Here is a 20,717-nt window from a genome sequence, read left to right as displayed (position 1 = left end):
GTAAATCTAATTTTAATATAATATAATTTATTAATTGTTTTCTCCTAATTAATTGAATTTAGGGGAACAGTTGACAATAATTATAACTATTAATTTCAATGTTAATTGTCCATTATCTTTACTTTAACATTTAATATAACTATTACTTTATTAATTGTTTTCTCCTAAATGAATTTAATTTATGGAAACAGTTGACAATAATTATAACTACTTATTTCAATGTTGATTTTCCAATGCCTTTACTCTAACATTTAATATAACTATTACTTTATTAATTGTTTTCTCCTAATACAATGGATGCTCCACAAGAGATTTTACCTTTGAGGTAAACCATTTTTAACATTTTAAAAATAAAAAATAAAAAAATTTGGCTTGTTTTTTTCTTTATGATTTTTGATTTAAACTCAATTCTTCATTGACTTTTAATGAAAGAACATTTTATTTAAAGCTTATTAAAGTAGTAAAATGTGAACCCATGTGATAACTTGATGATTAAGAGTATTCATCACCCTAGTTTGGACTGAATTTGAGTTTTCGTTTATTGTTTAGGCTTTATTATTATAGTTCAAGGTAGTGACATGTGGGTTTGATAGTTACTTCTAATAACCATTGCTTGAAGAACAAGAAAATGGTGTCTTTTAATAAGATCTTGCATAGCTATTCTTATGGGTTCTTTAATCTGTTTTTCTTTGCGGGTTTTGTTTGATTACAGGAAAGGCATATCCAAGTTTTATAGTGGCAAATCAAAGTCCTTTACAAGTTTAGCCAACGCATCTGCTGTTTCCTCTGTTAAAGATTTTGCAAAGCCTGAAGATCCCTACATTAGGAAACACAAGAACTTACTAGCTCGCAGTTCTTCATTGGACAAGAAACCCAATAATCCTTTGGGAAACATTGGAACTAAAATATCAATGGCATCATCGCCGTCTAACTGCCTTCAACCCCTGCATCCACAACGTAAAAAATCAACTACCATCATCAAACCATCATCATCAGTATTAACTGCTCGACCAAACCTTCCTTGCCGGTCTTATTCCTTGTCTGGTCTACAGTTTGTTGCTACTACAACTCCTAACATGGCCGGTTTGGCTGTTCACAGTGGTAATGAAGGCAACAAACTTCGTTGAAATTAAGCACAGTTTCGCCTTTAGAATTACAGAACTGGCCAAAAGGCTTGTAGTTTTAGTCATTGAGATGATCACTCGTGTTTTGCTTTGATCTAATGCTTGTGGTTTGAAGTGGTAGGTACACCATGGACTGTTGGAAAATATGTATATCACATATATAATAAGGGTAATTTCATGTTATTATTTATTATTATGATAGGTTAGCCCAAATTAAAAGTGATCTAATTTAGTTAAAATTTTATTAGGCTTTAATTATTAAATAAAGTATGAGTCAAATATGTGGAGATCCTCTACTATTGAATTCTAATCAAATTCTGATTAATGATGGGCTAATTAGAATTTGATTAGAACTAATATGCCAAGGTTATAAATATTAGGGTTATGATTCTCAAATTATACACAAGATATCTTTTCTAACATCCCATCATTAGAAGAGAGAGAGCAGATATTCTCTGGATTTTCTTGTGTGCTAATTTCGAATATCAAATCCCCAAGATCCGATAAAATTTCAAGAAATTCATGGATTCAGGTAGGCTTCCGCATTTAGTTTTGTTTTTGATTTGTTCTTGATTTATTTTTGATGATTAAACATGATAGATCTTGGTTTATTAAGTTTTATTTCAGATTTATTTTATAAATCTAACAAGTGGCATCTAAGCCTCGTCATGTTAAACATTGGGAATTGATTAAAGTTTCTTCTTTAAACGATTGATTCATAAAATTTTATGGGTTTTATATTTCGGATATATATTGATCTTTGAAGGCTTATATTAAAATATAATTTTTTTAATTTTAAAAAATAAAAATAATAAAAATAATTTGAAATTCTTACTTCATAGAATTGGTCTGCAATTCAATTTATGTCTACATTCTTGCATTTGTTTTTATAATAAATAAATAAAGAAGCATGAAAATTTAATTTGAATTCGGCCAACGATAATGTTTTGTTTTTTATTTTTATTCTTTATTCTTTATATCAGAGCACACTAATAATGCATGCCATTAAAATTTTAAGGTTTTCCTTTTCTTTTATTTTTTTGATGGATTATAAAAAAAAAAGGTTAACAATAAATATGCATAACTTAATTCATATATATATTTTGATTATTTACATATATAATAAATGCATGTTGTTTTGGAAATTTATATAAATATATATATAATTATCTTTTAATTTGATTGAAAGATGAAATTAAAGTAAATATTTTAAAACAAATAAATTCAGATTTTGGCTTTTGATTAAGGATATCTAATATTTTAAATAAGTTAGTTGAAACAAAATGCTGCCAAAGTGATCTCTTTTGTAACACCCCCTAATCCTAAACCGTCGCCGGAATAGGGTTACGAGGCGTTACCGAACATATTGGTTAATTTACAAACAATTTTATGAATAAACAACAAATATATTAAAATTAAATCATTAAGTCTCTTTTATGAACCCTCGAGGCCTAAATCATGTATTATAAATGAATAGGGGCTTATTCAAGTACTCCGAAAATTTTTCGTAATATAATAATTATTATTTTTTAAAAAAAAATTCAATATAACCCCTTTAGAAACATCTAACCTTTCCTGCAATTTCAAATTTTCAACTAACTCAACACAACAACAACTCAACAAATACAATCTTCATCCAAATCATATTCGTCTTATAACAATATCACTAATCCTTATTTTATCTAACATTATATCCATTCATACTTTCAAGTAGTATTTAAACATCTTAATTAATTTCCATTCATATCATATATCAACTTATATTAACTTAACTAATATATTCATGAGTTGATACAAAACATAGTCACATCAGCTCCTATACATGCCATATAAACCATTTAAAGTATTTATAACAAAATCTACAGGAAAATCGAGATAGTGTGACTTGAGCGTGATGATCCGATCCTCTGACCCTCCCGTTAATCTACAAAGAGAAATAAACATTACAGGTAAGCTAACTATAGCTTAGTAAGTTCGTCGACTTAAACCATAAACCTTACCAATATTAGTTTCAAAAATTCAAATCATATGGACATTTCAAGTAAGTTACTTTCATCCTGTAAATCATAATCTCATTTTAAAAATAATTTACTTAATTGAGCTCAAAAATAATGATAACATTATTTACATTTCTTTTTCCACACGTTACAATTACGACTTACTGACTTGTCAATTTAAGGAACGACTTACGGATTTGAGTACATCGTGATCTAATACCCGAAATCTAACTGAAACACAAAAGTGCTAAATGGAAGCCCGAAGGCTAACTGAAGCACATAAGTGCTAAACGGAAGCCCGAAGGCTAACTGAAGCTCATCAGAGCTAAACTGAAACCCCAAAAGGGTTAACTGAAACTCATATGAGTTAACGGAAGCTCGTAAGAGCTAAACAGAAAGCAAACACGAGAGTTCGTAACAAATGTTGAATCTTGGTTTACTTGGATAATTTACCGTCAATTCATCTTTTTCACCGAACGATCGTACTCATTTCTTGCGTTCCGTTCCTCCGAATTACTCAGTTCAATTTTGTAACTTTTGTACATGATTTAATTATTTTCAACAATTAACATACATAAATATTAATCACCATTCATAAAATAACATTGAAATTTAATAATTTAACCGTACGAACTTACCCGGAACAATTTGCAATAGTTGTAGAGATTTCTTGAACTATTCCGGAATTTTCTCTTTTCCTCGTTTATCCTCAATTTCTTGATTTGGTGCAAAAATTATGAAATACCAGCTTATAGAACCCTCCTATGGCGTTTTTAGCTGCTGGAATTGAAGAGAAATGAAGAGAAATCTGGATATTTCCTATTTAGTCCTAGCTTTATTTAGTTAATTTTGCAATATTCCAATTTTACCCTTAATTCATCAATTTTCCTGCTGATTTCAAACCCCTTGCCGTCCAGCCCAAATAGACCTTGGGTCTATTTGCCTTTTAAATCCTCTTTCTTTTATCATTTAAGCTATTTAATCATTCTTCATAAATTTACATTTGTTACAATTTAATCCTTTTATTCAATTAACCATCGAAACTTTAAAATTTCTTGACGAAACTTTAATACTAACTTATTAACACTCCATAAATATTTATAAAAATATTTATGGCTCGTTTTAAAAATTTTCAAACTCTAGATACCTCATTTTCGATTCTATTTTTTTTAATATTTATTTCTAGTACACTATTCGCTATTTCAAAAATTTTCCTAACTTCACATTTAACTTATATTCACTAAATTATTAATATTTTTCTACTCATTTGTCGGATTTAGTGATCTCGAATCACTGTTCCGACACCACTGAAAATTTAGGCTATTACATCTTTTGTGTAGATTAGTTTATTTGAAATATTAAGATGATTATATGTTTTTGTGATTTATGCGTTTATTAATTAACCCAAATGTAAGTTAATATTTGGCAGAATTTCAAAGACATCTGTGGTGATAAATGTGTGACTATTATAAGATATTTTATGTGAGCAATAATTTAGTCCAAAGATTAATTCATTGTTTGACATAATTTATTGTCAATATTTGATTGCTACAACTGTTAATATTACAGTCCAAAGACTTAATATTAATGTTGTGTTTGGTATCTTCAGATGGGATTAGCCATTTTCTTGAATTTATTGTTTACTTATGAATATTAATTTAAGTTTGTTTTTGTTCTATATTCAGCTAATTCATCTTCTGCTGCCACAATATCAGCTAATATAAATTCTATACTCATGCTTAATTGGACTAATTTTAAGGAATGAAAAAGACACTTACTTATAGTGCTTGGCTGTATGGACATAGACCTTACACTAAAGGAAGAACAACTTGCACCTCTCACTGCGGAAATCACCCCTGATGTTAAGAGGGATTTTGAGAGGTGGGATCGTTCAAATCGCATGAGTCTAATGATCATGAAACACAGTATTCCAAAAGCTTTTAGGGGCACAAAATATGAAGAGATTACTCAGGCCAAGGGTTTTTTTGATGAAATTGAGAAACGTTTTGCTAAAAATGATAAGATTGAGATGACATCACTTCTGACTTCTTTAATGTCTATGAAGTATAAAGGTCAAGGAAACGTAAGAGAATACATTATGAAGATGTTCTATACTGCTTCAAGACTTAAGGCACTTAAGATCGAGCTTTCAAAGGAATTGCTTATTCTTATGGTTTTGGTATCACTTCCTGCACAGTTTAATCAATTTAAAATTAGTTATAACTGTCAAAAGGAGAAATGGACCCTAAATAAGCCCATTTTTCATTGTGTGCAAGAGGAAGAAAGATTAAAGCGTGATAAGTCTGGAAGTGCTCATTTGGTCAGTGCCCCTAAAGACAAAGGCAAGAAAAGAAAATATCAGAATAAAGCTGCTATGTAACACTCCTAACCCGTATCCGTCGCCAGATTAAGGTTACGAGGCATTACCGATCAAATTACCACTCAATACGGTCATACAATTCAATCATGCACATAGTAATATTAACTCCTTTACAATAATTTTTTTAACTAAGTTTAACCAAATATAATCATGCATTTTATTTTACTCCAATACATGCGCATATTATACTTAATATGCAATATCACATGGCAAATAAACCAAAACACATTCGGTATAATCAACCTCACCAAATGATTAAGTATAAAATTTTTAAACATCAATGTCATGTTCTCATTTTACCTAATTAATATAAACCATTTTAAAACACATACTACTAATCAAAGTATAATCAATTTACAAATTTAATAATCAAGCCAATTCATATATATATTTATTCATCTCATGAATTATTCGGTTAACACAATAATCTAAATTAAACTATTTCCACGGCATAGTAAACACATATATTTTACACATAAATAATCTTTATAATAAGACCAATACAACAAATTTAACATTAACATTTTACTAAACACTTGACTAAATGATTTAAACTATCATTGCCAAATCACAAAGTTGATACTTCCAATTTACAACCAATTTACAACCAAATATATATCCATCATTTTACCTCATCACCAAACCATATTATACAATCATCCAGCACACATTATACCACATTTGATACTTCCAAAATAAGTTTAAGTCATAGCCACATACACACTAACTTTAACATTATAATCAAGCCATTTTCGTATGGCTATATATATAAATATACAAACTTTGTAACACCCCCTTAACCCTAAACCGTCGCCGGAATAGGGTTACGGGGCATTACTAGACATATCAGACAACTTACGAAATAATTCACAAATAAATAATAATATTCATAGTATAATATAATAGTTAAGTCCTAATAATAGACGCTCGAAGCCAAAACATAAATTTAAAAGTGAAACGGAACTTGTTCAAATTCTCCAAATTATTTTTTTTTTAATTTCGACAGCATTTCTGTTTATTTTTACATAAAACCCCCTGCAAACTTTAAACCCAAAAACAAACCAATAACAATACTCCAACCAATGATTAAGTATACTCAATTACATCCAATTTATATCAAAATAATAATTTAATACCTTAGTTTAAACAATATAACATGTTAGTATATATGTATAATTAATAATATTTATTTCATTTTAATTATTTAATACCAAATCTACCATTTCATAACTTTATATCATATTCATAATCCAAAACATTATAATCATTTATATACAACCAAAATCATTTAACTTAATGTATACACATAATTTATATGCAGTTACCTAGTACATGCCACTTAACAAAGGAAGAAATACATCACCAAAATCATTTTGTTGGAGTCGAGTTTGTTTTGGATGCTAGACTGGATCCGAAACTCTAATGACCTGCGCACGGAAACAACCGTACGCTGAGCATTTCAAACTCAGTGAAATTACTATAAATCAAGACTATTTAACATTAATAAATTACAAACATCAACCATAAATTTATTATTTATTTAAACTAATTATATATATAATTATATTACTTCATAAATCTTAAATTTATAATTCATTTTTTTTTCATACCAACTCAATTCATAATTTAGTTCATACATTCTTTCTCATACTTTTCAATAGTACCAAAACAAATAATCTAATTTTCAAAATTTCATTTCAATTATTTACCCTATTAACAAGGCTCGGACTTTGACAGATACGCGGATTCCACCCAAACACACCAGAATATTGAACCCAAACACACCCGGAATATTATAAATCCTCCATAACACACCAGTAAGGCATTAAATGCCTCTTCGGATAAACCGAAGTATATAATAACAGAAACATCTTCTCGGCCGAACTACAATCTCCTCATCACATCACAAATCCAATAGTATGCCATTTGTATCAAATCTAGTCCGACAAGTTAATAGGGTATTATTTTACTTTTCTAATTTCAATTTCATTTACACAAAAATTTTCAATACTCAATCAATTCAAATATCTATTATCTTAATTCATATACAAATTAATTTTCACACATACTTATATTTAAATTTAAATATAATAGTTACCTTATCTTAATTATTCCATATCTATAAATTCAATATACATTTAATAAATAGTTTGAGTTATAGTAATACAAACTCGGAATACGAGTTTACTCCTCAACGATCTTTTGTTTTCCTTTGGATGCCGATGCCTCATTTTCCTTTTTAGCTACGAAAAAAATAATAATAACAATTTACATTATTAATTACAGCATTAATTTAATAATTAATTGAATTTTTATTCAATTTATTCCCTAATTCTCATTTAATCCTAATTAACTCTTTTATTTGTTTAACTTAATTTATACTTCATTTCTACTCAATTTCCTTCCATGTTCACCCTAACAATCTACTATTCATTATAAAACCCTAATTTAAAATTTTTTTCAATTTAATTTCCTAAAACACAAAACTTATAGCTTCTTTTACAATTTAATCCCTTTTTCAATTTCTAACTTAAAATTCATTCAATTAAATCCCTAATTCTTCTTTTTCTTCAACATGAACTTTGTTTAAAAGCTTTTAAACTTCCAAACTATCAAATTAATTTCATCAAAACATTGTTTTAAGACTTCTAAAACATCAAAATTAAATAGAAAGGACTTAAATGACTTACCAATCAAAGCTTTAAACCTTAAACTCTTAATTTTTCCTTTTTCTTTTCTTTCCCCTTTTCTTCCTGCTCTGTTTCGAATGTCTCTGTTCTTTCTTTTCTTTGTTTCTTTTTATTTCATTCTCTTATTCTTTTATTTACTTAATTAACATATATTATAATATATTTATTTTAAATATCTATTAAGCATTTAATTATATACACAAGTGTACACCATCAATACCATACATTTGTCACTATTTATTTTTTTTTCACACAAGTATTTAATAATTTAATTATTTAATTAACAAATATGTTTTACTTTAATATTAAGTAACTTAATTATTTTATTTCAAGTGTACATGTATCTATTTATTACAAATGTACCAATATTTTTATTACAATTGTCATTATTCAATTTATTTGTCAAATAAAAATCTCATAAATTAATTATTTAATTAATAAATATCTTTAATTTAATATAATAATAATTTAATATAAAACCATACTAATAATTAATAATAATAAAATCTTAGATTTTTTTTAATGCATATGGCGCCTAATCTTTTGTAAATGGTTTAATTACCATTTTTAATCCTTTTTATTTTCTATTACTTTAGAATTAAACTTTTACCTCTTATTCAATTTAGTTCTTTTTACTAATTTCTCTAAATTAAGCTAAATTCACTTAATTAAAGCCTAATTAGACAAGCTACTAAACTCATAAATATTTCTAATAAGTATTTTTGAACTTATTTCACTAATACGGAAGCCCTATAACTCACTTTTCCTGTGCCCGTGAATTTTGGGTCATTACAAACTTCAAAACCCAATATATCAAAACAAGCCTATACATGCCACATAACCAAATCTTAAAGCATTAGTTACCAAAATGATAACCGGATAGTGTGATGACGTCTCCAACAACTTCCAACTCGAGCAATTCACTGAAACTCTAAAGACATAGGAAAAACACACAGAGTAAACTTCAAGAGCTTAGTAAGTCATAAGCAAATAAATAACTCAATATTAATATCAACTTAGTTTAATCAAACTAATTTATACTATCATGATCACATTTATTTTCAAGCTCACAATTTCATATATAACATATACTTCCATGTACAAATTTTACCTTGATCGAATATACATGTATCTATTATCAAAATAACATACCCCTTCAAAGCCATATTATCAATGTATATATAACCGAATATTTAAACTCTTATATACATATCTTCATAAAGCAAACCATAATAACACATATATATACATAATATGTGGTCGAATATATATTTTACAATTGCCAAATATGAAAACATATACATTTCATTTACAAAATCACCTATACTTTTCATTTGGCCAATTATAGATTTTCCTATACATATATACTCTCATTTATGTCATGAATACATAAGTAAACCGAATGTATACTTTCACATATGCATACATATAATTCACATTAACATGTAACATTTATATCATTAATTCGAACATTCCACTTGCCATAATTTCATAATTTAGTATGAATACATACCTGAGCCTTTTAAATCGATTTTTCATGCGTCAGAAAATAACATTTGTAACAGCCTAATTTTCAGTGGTGTCAAAACAATTATTCGAGATCACTAAATTCGACAAATGAGTAGGAAATATTATTAATTTAGTGAGTATAATTTAAACGTGAAGTTAGGAAAAATTTTGAAATAGTGAATAGTATACTAAAAATAAATACTAAAATAATTGGAATCGAAAACGAGGTATCGAGACCTCAGAAATTTAAAATCGAGCCATAAATATTTTTATAAATATTTATAGAGTGTTAATAAGTTAGTATTAAAGTTTCGTCAAGAAATTTTAAAGTTCTGATAGTTAATTGAACAAAAAGGACTAAATTGTATCAAATGTAAAATTGTGGGAAATGATTAAATAACTTAAATGATAAAAGAAAGAGGGTTTAAAAGGAAAATAGACCCAAGGTCTATTTGGGCTGGACGGCATGGGCATGAAATCAGCAAGAAAATAAGGAGAATTAAGGGAAAAATTGGAAAATTTGCAAAATTTACTTAATAAAGCTAGGACTAAAGTGGAATTATCTAGATTTCTCTTTATTTTTCTGCATTCTCATCAGAAAAAACGCCATGGAAGAGTTCCCTTAAGCTTTTTTTTCATATTTTTACTTCAATTAAGTTCAATTCTTGATTATTTATTGAAATTTTTGTGTTTTTATGACTTTTACAACTAGGTCCACTTGTTGAATTCATTAGTTTTTGATTCTATGAAAGAAATTGAAAGTTGATATGAATATGTGCTAGAATTATGTGATGATTTAGCATGGAATTAGAGCTTTAAATTGTTTATATACTGATTTTATTGAAAGAATTGAATAGAAAGTGAATGTTTGAAACCTAATTGTAAAAGAGTTTGAAGTTAGAGTTTTATATGGAAATTATGAATTTAAATAGTTATGAAATAACTTATAATGTCTAGTAAAAGTATTAATTTAGAAAATTATCTTAATTGAGGGGTTAATTGAGTAAGGACTGAATTGTGTGAATTGTGAAATTTGGGGCATAATAGAAATCAACATTTTGCACTAAAACTGTTTTGGGCAGCAGCAGTAGTTTAACTTTGAAAAATTACCAAAAATTTTATAAATTTAATTAGAGGATGAATAAAATATGAAATTAAAGCTTATTGAGTCTAGTTTCTTATAAAAGAAATTATGTAAGCAATGGAATTGTAAATCATGAGAAACAATAACTTTTGTGAGACAAGGTCAAAATGATTTCGGGTTCCCCTGTTCTAAATTTAGAAAATCATAAAAAATTGGACAAAACTAATTAGAGGCTTAAATTTATATGTTTAGAATCTTGAATGAGTCTATTTTCAATAGAAACAAACGAGGACATTTGAATCTTATACGAGAAGATAATTAATTTTTAGTGAAGAAGGGTCGGAACTGTCAGACGGCAGAACAGGGGAGACTTCAATGAATAAACTGTATTAATTGGCCCAACCAAAAATTATGAAATTTTTATGGTAAGAAGACATATGAGTCTAGTTTCTGGGAAAATTTATGGATCTTAATTTTGAGTTCTGTAGCTCAAGATAAAAATAATTTAGTGACTATGACACAGATGGACAGCTTGAATATTCACATAACTAGATAATGAAAATTAAGGATAATCTTACCTACAAATGTGTTGTTTATACTAAGGATGTGGATGGAGAGGAGGAGGTGGAAAAATATACATATATATATGAATGACTCGTGTATAAATTGATCACATGCCCGATTATAATCGATAAGTGTTGGATTAGAAATGATATAATGTTTTATTTGGAATATTTATTATGAAATTATGATTATCGTTATAATACAAAAATTGAACTTGTGAGTTTATATGGCTAAATTTTAGTGATTATTTGTTAATTTTATGAATTTCATGATGTGTTATTTCATATGTATTGATGATAAAATCGTGAATAATATAAAAGCATGAAAATTGAATAAATGATCAAATTGAGCATTTCAGTTTAGTGACAAGATGAATTAAAGGAAAAGACCATGGTTGGACCATGGCAACAAGTGATAAGTGATAGCTTCGGCTACACTTATCTGATCAAGGACAAGTGAAAGTGATAAGTGATAAGTGATAGCTGCGGCTACACTTATCTGATCAATGACAAATGACAACTGAAAAGTGGTAGCTTCGGCTACCTGATCAGTGAAAAGTGGTAGCTTCTGCTACCTGATCAGTGAAAAGTGGTAGCTCCGGCTACCTGATCAGTGAAAAATGGTAGCTCTGGCTACCTGATCAGTGAATAGTGGTAGCTTCGGCTACAAGTGACAAGTGACAAGTGATTTCCGTATAAGACCATATCTGGGATATGGCATCGGTGTGATATATGCTACTGTATGAGACCATATCTGGAATTTGGCATCAGTGAGATATGTGATTCGTGTAAGACCATAGCTGGGCTATGGCATCGATATGTGATATGTGATTACGTGTAAGACCATAGCTAGGGGCATCGATATATGAATATGTGTAAGACCATAGCTGGGCAATGGCATCATTATGTGAAGATGTGTAAGACCATAGTTGAACTATGGCATCGAGAAAATGAAGTACTCAACTCCGTAAGATGTTCACTAATTTGAAGAAGTTTGGTAAGTATTACATGGAATTATGTGACATAAGGAAATACGAGTTGATAAGGCATGAGCATAAAACTTGGTTGATGAATGAGTTCATTTGTGAGTAAATATTTCTACACCTTGAGTGTATTATCCGTATGAATTGGTATTCCAAATGAGTTAATGAGAAAACTTCTAGTATGAAATAATCTGAGTTCGAAATGAAATATCATGAAAACGTACTTGAAATACATTGGTAAGTCTTGTATATGCTATTTAAATTCATAAATGTGGAAAGTAAATGTATGTGGAAAAATGAGATGATGATATCTGTACATGGAATTTATTGATGAATACGTACATCCAAATTTATATGATAGATTTTAGTGAACATTGAAATTGGGCTCAATAAGTGATTTGACAATTTAAATCGTGATTGGTAGGAAGAGTTAATGAATTGCATATTTATGAATTGTTACACGTATTTGTCTGAAATACGAGGAAGTGATGGTAATTGATACATGGAAATATGAAACTATGATATATATAAAAACATGAGATATGTTTGATAAATGTTTTCATTCATAATTATGGAATTATGTACCTCATGTGTGCTATTTGCATAAAGATGATATGTCAAATACTTTGGTGAATAAAGCTTAAATATGAAATAGCATGAAATCGAAACAAATTGTTATGAAAATGTATTTAAATTATCTGTAAGTGTTTCGTGCTTCTCGATAATGCCTCGTACTCTATTCCGGCGACGGATACGGGTAGGGGGTGTTACAACATTACATAACATTTTTATCACATATCTTTCAGCCAATTTACCTTCATTTCAAATAAGTAAACCACATTCACATACCTGATCACTTTAGCTCATTTAACACATTTGATTACTTTTACCGTTGTTCAGATAAAATTTGCTAGGCATAAAGCCTAGTATAATACACCGGCACAGAGCCTGGTAGGCAATAAGCCTGATATAATACACCGGCATTGTAATACCCCATACCCGTACCTGAGACTGGGATAGGATACGAGGCATTACCGAGATTTTCAGAATAATTTCAATTAATTTATATTATTTAGTATTCATTTTCATGTTTCATGTAACATTCTTTTCATATATTTAATTTAAAATATCATATAAAATACGATACAATACTTAAATTTTCATATTTACATGCTCATGCAGGATATACGAACCTGCCTAACTAAATTGCAGAAATACCAAGATTTAGGGGCATATTGGTAATTTACCATATTCCCAAATTTCACCCAATCTTAAATTGATAATTTCATTCAATTTATTAATTTAGATAATAAAACAATTCATTCCCTTCAATTTAGTCATTTTCGATATTTTTACAAAATTACCCATAAAGTTTTACTTTTATTCAATTTAGTCCTTGAGCCTAAAACATACAAATTAGCCATGCTAGCTGAATATTCATACATATTTTTCATCCTCCTCCTCTCCATTCCACATCCTTAGTATAAACAACACACTTGTAGGTAACATTATCCATAATTTTCACTATCTACTTATGTGAATATTCAAGCTGTCCATCTGTGTCATAGTCACTAAATTATTTTTATCTTGAGATACAGAACTCCAAATTAAGATCCGATAATTTTCCCTCAAACTAGACTCATATAACTTCTTACCATAAAAATTTCATAATTTTTGGTTGGGCCAATTAATACAGTTTATTCCTTAAAGTCTCCCCTATTCTGCTGTCTGACAGTTCCGACTCTTCTTCACTAAAAATTAATTATCTTCTTGTATAGAATTCGAATGATGTCCTCGTTTATTTTTCTTGAAAATAGACTCATTCATGATTCTAAAAATATAAATTTAAGCCCATAATTATTTTTATCCAATTTTTTATGATTTTCCAAAGTCAGAACAGGAGAACTCGAAATCATTCTAACCTTGTCTCACAAAAGTTATTGTATCTCATGATTTACAATTCCATTGCTTACATAATTTCTTTTATAAAAAACTAGACTCAATAAGATTTAATTTCATATTTTATTCATCCTCTAATTAGATTTATATAATTTTTGGTGATTTTTCAAAGTTAGACTACTGCTGCTGTCTAAAACAGTCTTAGTGCAAAATGTTGATTTCCATTTTGCCCCAAATTTCACAATTCATACAATTCAGTCCTTGCTCAATTAACCCCTCAATTAAGATAATTTTCTCAATTAATACTTTTTATAGACATTATAAATTATTTCATAACTATTGAAATTCAGAATTTCCATATGGAACTCTAACTTCAAACTCTTTTATAATTAGGTCCCAAACATTCACTTTCTATTCAATTCTTTCAATAAAATCAGCATGTAAATAATTTAAAGCTCTAATTCCATGCCAAATCATCATATACTTCCAGAACATATTCATAGCAACTTTCAATTTCTTTCATAGAATCAAAAACTAATGAATTCAACAAGTGGACCTAGTTGTAAAAGTCACAAAAACATAAAAATTTCAAGGAGAAAGCAAGAATTAAACTTACATGAAGCTAGAGTATAAAAACCAGCTTGAACCCTCCTCCATGGCTGTTTTTCATCTGATGAATATGAAGAGAAAATGAAGAGAATTCTAGATATTCCAATTTAGTCCCATTTTTATTTAGCCAATTTTGGCAATTTTCCAATTTTGCCCTTATTTCATCCATTTCCTGATTTTTCTCAGCTATTGCCGCCAAAAATATCTCCTTTAGGATTATTTGCACTTTAGGTCCTTCCTCATTTGACAATTGAGCTATTTAATCCTTCTAGCAACTTTTACACCCTTTTCAATTTAGTCATTTTTATTTAATTAACCACCCAAACGTCAAAATTTTCTGACTAAATTTTAATACTACCTCACCAACACTCCATAAATATTTCTAAAAATATTTATGGCTCGATTTATGAAGTCGAGGTCTCGATACCTCATTCTCGACCCAATTTACCTAATTAATTCTTTTAAATCACCAAATTCACTAATTCAAAAATGCTTTTATATTCGCATTTGACTCATAGGTATTAATTTATTAAATTTTTAACTCTCTCGTCGGATTTGGTGATCTCAAATCTCTATTCCCGATACCACTGAAAATTAGGCTGTTACAGGCATATAAAGCCTGCTAGGCAATAAGCCTGATATAATACACCGGCACAAAGCTTGCTAGGCAATAAGCCTGATTTAATACACCGGCACAAAGCCTGCTAGGCAATAAATCCCGAATATCACTGATACAAAGTCGGTCTTACACATAATTCAAATTTCGGAAATCCTAATTATTTCTTAATGTTCATATTAAGCTTTTCAAACATCATATCTCAATTGAATCGAACTTGTTCCCAAATCTCATAAACATTTATACATTCAGCTATAACTAATAAAAATTCACACAATTAAATTCAGCATATAAAGATCATATACATTCAAAATTTAAAATGTTTATTGCTTATAGACTTACCTCGAACAACAGTAATCGAAACGAGACGACTAATCGACCACTTTGATTTTCCCCCCGATCCAAATTTGAATTCCACTTTTGCCAATCTAATTAATATCAAAATTAACTCACTTATTCAACATTTCATTAAATTTTATCAAAGGACACATAATCTGGGCATTTTTCATTTATCCCCTAACATTTCACATTTTCACAATTTAGTCCCTATTTTAAAATAACACAAATTACTCAAAATTTCATCAAACCCATGTTAGGCCGAATTTATCTTAGGTCTCTAGCAGCCCATTTCTTTTATTTATTTCACGTTTTGACCCCTCAATTTACAAATTTCTAAATTTAGTCCTTAACACACATTTTTATCAAAAATCACTTAATTAAACATGAAAATCAAACATCAAAGATTTATTATTCATCATCAAACAACAATTTCATCACATAATAAACAATGGAAAATTTCAAATTCTTCATTAAATCCAAAAATTAAGGCATGGGTTTACTAGTACTCGAAGCAACGATCTCAAAAACGTAAAAATTATCAAAAACCGAGTAAAACACATACCCGAATTAAGCTTCCAAAGGTGCCGAATATTCAAAGCTTCCAAACTCGTCTTTTTCTTTTCACATTCGGCTATGGAGAAAGATGATAGCATAAAAAGACAAAAAAACATGGCTTTTGATTTATTTAATTAAACTTTTTTTAACATATTACCATTTTACCATTAAAATAAATTCATATTTACACAAATGCCAAACCAAATATCATCCACTATCTTATAAATGGGCTATTTATCATTTAAGGCCATCATATTAAAAAGCCAAGACCAATGGACACCTTTAACTAATGCATGCAACTTTTACGTTTTACGCGATTTAGTCCTTTTTATTAAATCAAGCACACAAGATAAAATTGTAACACCTAATATTCAATGGTATCGGGAATATAGATTTGATATCACTAAATTCGACGGGTGAGTTGAAAATTTAATAAATTAATACCTATGAGTCAAATGTGAATATAAAAGCATTTTTGAATTAGTGAATTTGGTGATTTAAAAGAATTAATTAGGTAAATTGGGTCGAGAATGAGCTATCGAGACCTCGACTTCATAAATCGAGCCATAAATATTTTTAGAAATATTTATGGAGTGTTGCTGGGGTAGTAATAAAATTTAGTCAGAAAATTTTGACGTTTGGATGGTTAATTAAATAAAAATGACTAAATTGAAAAGGGTGTAAAAGTGCTAAAAGGATTAAATAACTCAATTGTCAAATGAGGAAGGGCCTAAAGTACAAATAAGCCCAAAGGAGATATTTTGGGCGGTAATAGCTGAGAAAAATCAGGAAATGGGTGAAATAAGGGCAAAATTGGAAAATTGACAAAATTGGCTAAATAAAAATGGGACTAAATTGGAATATCTAGAATTCTTTTCATTTCTCTTCATATTCATCAGCTGAAAAACAGCCATGGAGGAGGGTTCAAGCTGGTTTTCATACTCTAGCTTCATGTAAGTTTAATTCTTGCTTTTTCCTTGAAATGTTTATGTTTTTGGACTTTTACAATTGGGTCCAACTTACTATTTCATTAGTTTTTGATTCCATGTCTAATTTGTGAAGTTGTTATGGATGAGTTCTGGAAGTATATGATGATTTGCCATGGAATTAGAGCTTTAAATTGTTTATATTTTGATTTTATTGAAAGAATTGAATAGAAAGTGAATGTTTGGGACCTAATTGTAAAAGAGTTTGAAGTTAGAGTTTTATGTGGAAGTTCTGAATTTCAATAGTTATGAAATAACTTATAACGTCTAGAAAAAGTATTAATTGAGAAAATTATCTTAATTTAGGGGTTAATTGAGCAAGGACTGAATTGTATGAATTGTGAAATTTGGGGTAAAATGGAAATCAACATTTTGCACTAAAACTGTTTTGGGCAGCAGCGGTAGTTTAACTTTGAAAAATCACCAAAAATTTTAGAAATTTAATTAGAGGATGAATAAAATATGAAATTAAAGCTTATTGAGTCTAGTTTCTTATAAAAGAAATTATGTAAGCAATGGAATTGTAACTCATGAGATACAATAACTTTTGTGAGACAAGGTCAGAATGATTTCGGGTTCCCCTATTCTGAATTTGGAAAATCATCAAAAATTGGATAAAAATAATTAGAGGCTTAAATTTATATGTTTAGAATCCTGGATGAGTCTATTTTCAAGAGAAATAAACGAGGACATTATTCGAATCTTATACAAGAAGATAATTAATTTTTAGTGAAGAAGGGTCGGAACTGTCAGACAGCAGAACAGGGGAGACTTCAATGAATAAAATATATTAATTGGCCCAACCAAAAATTATGAAATTTTTATGGTAAGAAGACATATGAGTCTAGTTTCTGGGAAATTTTATGGATCTTAATTTTGAGTTCTGTACCTCAAGATAAAAATAATTTAGTGACTATGACACAGATGGACAGCTTGAATATTCACATAAGTAGATAGTGAAAATTATGGATAATGTTACCTACAAGTGTGTTGTTTATACTAAGGATGTGGATGGAGAGGAGGAGGAGGAAAATATACAAAAATATATGAATGACTCGTGTATAAATTGATCACATGCCCGATTATAATTGATAAGTGTTGGATTAGAAATGATATAATGTTTTATTTGGTATATTTATTATGAAATTATGATTATTGTTACAATACAAAAATTGAACTTGTGAGTTTATATGGCTAAATTTTAGTGATTATTTATTAATTTTATGAATTTCATGATGTGTTATTTCATATGTATTGATGATAAAATCGTGAATAATGTAAAAGCATGAAAATTGAATAAATGATCAAATTGAGCATTTCAGTTCAGTGAAAAGATGAATTGAAGGAAAAGACCATGGTTGGACCATGGCAACAAGTGATAAGTGATAGCTTTGGCTACATTTATCTGATCAAGGAAAAGTGAAAGTGATAAGTGATAGCTTCGGCTACACTTATCTGATCAATGATAAATGACAAGTGAAAAGTGGTAGCTTCAGCTACTTGATCAGTGAAAAGTGGTAGCTTCTGCTACCTGATCAGTGAAAAGTGGTAGCTCCGGCTACCTGATCAGTGAAAAATGGTAGCTCCGGCTACCTGATCAGTGAATAGTGGTAGCTTCGGCTACAAGTGACAAGTGACAAGTGATTTCCGTATAAGACCATATCTGGGATATGGCATCGGTGTGATATATGCTACTGTATAATACCGTATCTGGGATATGGCATCAGTGAGATATGTGATTCGTGTAAGACCATAGCTGGGCTATGGCATCGATATATGAATATGTGTAAGACCATAGCTGGGCTATGGCATCATTATGTGAAGATGTGTAAGACCATAGTTGAACTATGGCATCGAGAAAACGAAGTACTCAATTCCGTAAGACATTCACTAATTTGACAAAGTTTGGTAAGTGTTACATGAAATTATGTGTGTAATGGCTTAAATTCAAAGTTATCGGAACAATGGTTTCGTAACCACAAATCCAATTTAAAGAGAAATTTATTTCAATATTTTTGCATGAAAATTGATATGATAGGAAAATCATATGAATATATTGATAAAAAATTTTTACCGATTTAGTGGTTAGTTAGAAAAAGAAATTATTGAAGAAATTGGTAAAAACAAGGTATCGGGACCTCTATCTCGTTAAACCAAGTCGAAAATAATTTTATAAATATTTATGAAATGTTAGTAATGTGGTATTAAAATTTCGTTAGGGAATTTTAATGTTTGGGTAGTCAATTAAATGAAATGGACTAAATTGTAATAGGTGTAAAAATTGCTAGAATGATTAAATAGCTTAAGAGTCTAATAAGAAAGGATTTAAATGGAAATTAGACCCAAAAGTTATTTGGGCTGGACGACAAGGGTATGAAATCAGCAGAAAAATTGATAAATTAATGGTAAAATTGGAATATTGAAATATTAACTAAATAAAGCTAGGACTAAATAGGAAATATCTAGATTTCTCTTCATTTCTCTTCAATTCCAGCAGCTAAAAATGCCATAGGAGGGTTCTCTAAGCTGGTATTCCATACTTTTTGCACCAAGTGAGTTAATCCTTGCCTTTTTCTTGTAATTTTTGTGTTTCTAAGACTTTTACAACTAGGTCCTACTATTAAATTCATTAGTTTTTGATTTCATGGATGAAATTTAAGGTCACCATGGTTGAGTGCTGTAATATTATGATGAAATAGAATGAAATTAAAGCTTTAATTTGTTTATGAGATGATTTATTAGGTAATTTCAATAGAAATTGATTTTTAGGACCTAATTGTGAAAATGCTTGGAATTAAAGTCTATTGCTGAAATTCTGATTCCTAAAGGTTGTAAACTAGTTTAAGGTGATAGAATAAAATGTTAATTGAGAAAAATCAGTTCAATTGAGAGGCTAATTGAGTAGGGACAAAATTATCATTTATTAAAAGCTTAGGGGAAAATGGTAATAAACAGCTTGCACAAAAACAGTTTGGACAACAGCAGTAGACTAACTTTGAAAAAATCACTATAAATTGTATAAATTGAATTAGAAGATGAAAAAATATGGAATTAAATCTTATTGAGTCTAGTTTCTCATAGAAGAAATAGTGTAAGTAATGGATTTGTAAATTTTGAGATATAATGAATTTTGTGAGACAAGGTCAGAATGAATTTGGGTTCCCCTGTTCTGACTTTGAAAAATCATAAAAAATTGAAGAAAAACAATTAGGGGCTTAAATTTATATGTATAGAATCCTTAATGAGTATATTTTTTAAGAGAAAGAAACGAGAACATCATTTGAATTTTGTATGAAGATATAATTAATTTTTAGTGAAGAAGGGTCAGAACTGTCGACAGCAGAACAAGGGTGACTTTAAAGAATAAACTGTACTTATTAGAT

General features: G+C 28.9%; 1 protein-coding gene and 1 long non-coding RNA gene across 2 annotated transcripts; one reads left to right on the top strand and one right to left on the bottom strand.

Moving 5' to 3' along the window:
* The first annotated feature begins 293 nt into the window (after positions 1-293).
* Positions 294-1,127, top strand: LOC107961360 (uncharacterized). The gene is made up of 2 exons (XM_016897512.2): positions 294-325; positions 713-1,127. Exons 1-2 carry the CDS (start codon positions 294-296, stop codon positions 1,125-1,127), a joined length of 447 nt encoding a protein of 148 aa, XP_016753001.2.
* Positions 1,128-6,723: 5,596 nt separating this feature from the next.
* On the bottom strand, positions 6,724-16,439 carry LOC107961359 (uncharacterized). The gene is made up of 5 exons (XR_001701269.2): positions 16,356-16,439; positions 15,797-15,882; positions 9,056-9,122; positions 7,673-7,744; positions 6,724-6,928 (listed from the first exon to the last, which is right to left on the bottom strand). It is a non-coding gene; the product is annotated as an uncharacterized lncRNA (long non-coding RNA).
* Between the last annotated feature and the right edge of the window lie 4,278 nt (positions 16,440-20,717).

The sequence above is a fragment of the Gossypium hirsutum genome, chromosome A05 (assembly GCF_007990345.1).
Source record: "Gossypium hirsutum isolate 1008001.06 chromosome A05, Gossypium_hirsutum_v2.1, whole genome shotgun sequence".
Classification (NCBI taxonomy): Eukaryota; Viridiplantae; Streptophyta; class Magnoliopsida; order Malvales; family Malvaceae; genus Gossypium; species Gossypium hirsutum.
This window is presented reverse-complemented; position numbering and strand designations above follow the sequence as displayed.

Coding starts and splice junctions, on each gene's coding strand:
- LOC107961360 (XM_016897512.2), top strand. CDS start 294: ATGGATGCTCCACAAGAGATTTTACCTTTGAG. Junction 326..712: donor CAAGAGATTTTACCTTTGAG/GTAAACCATTTT, acceptor GTTTGATTACAG/GAAAGGCATATCCAAGTTTT.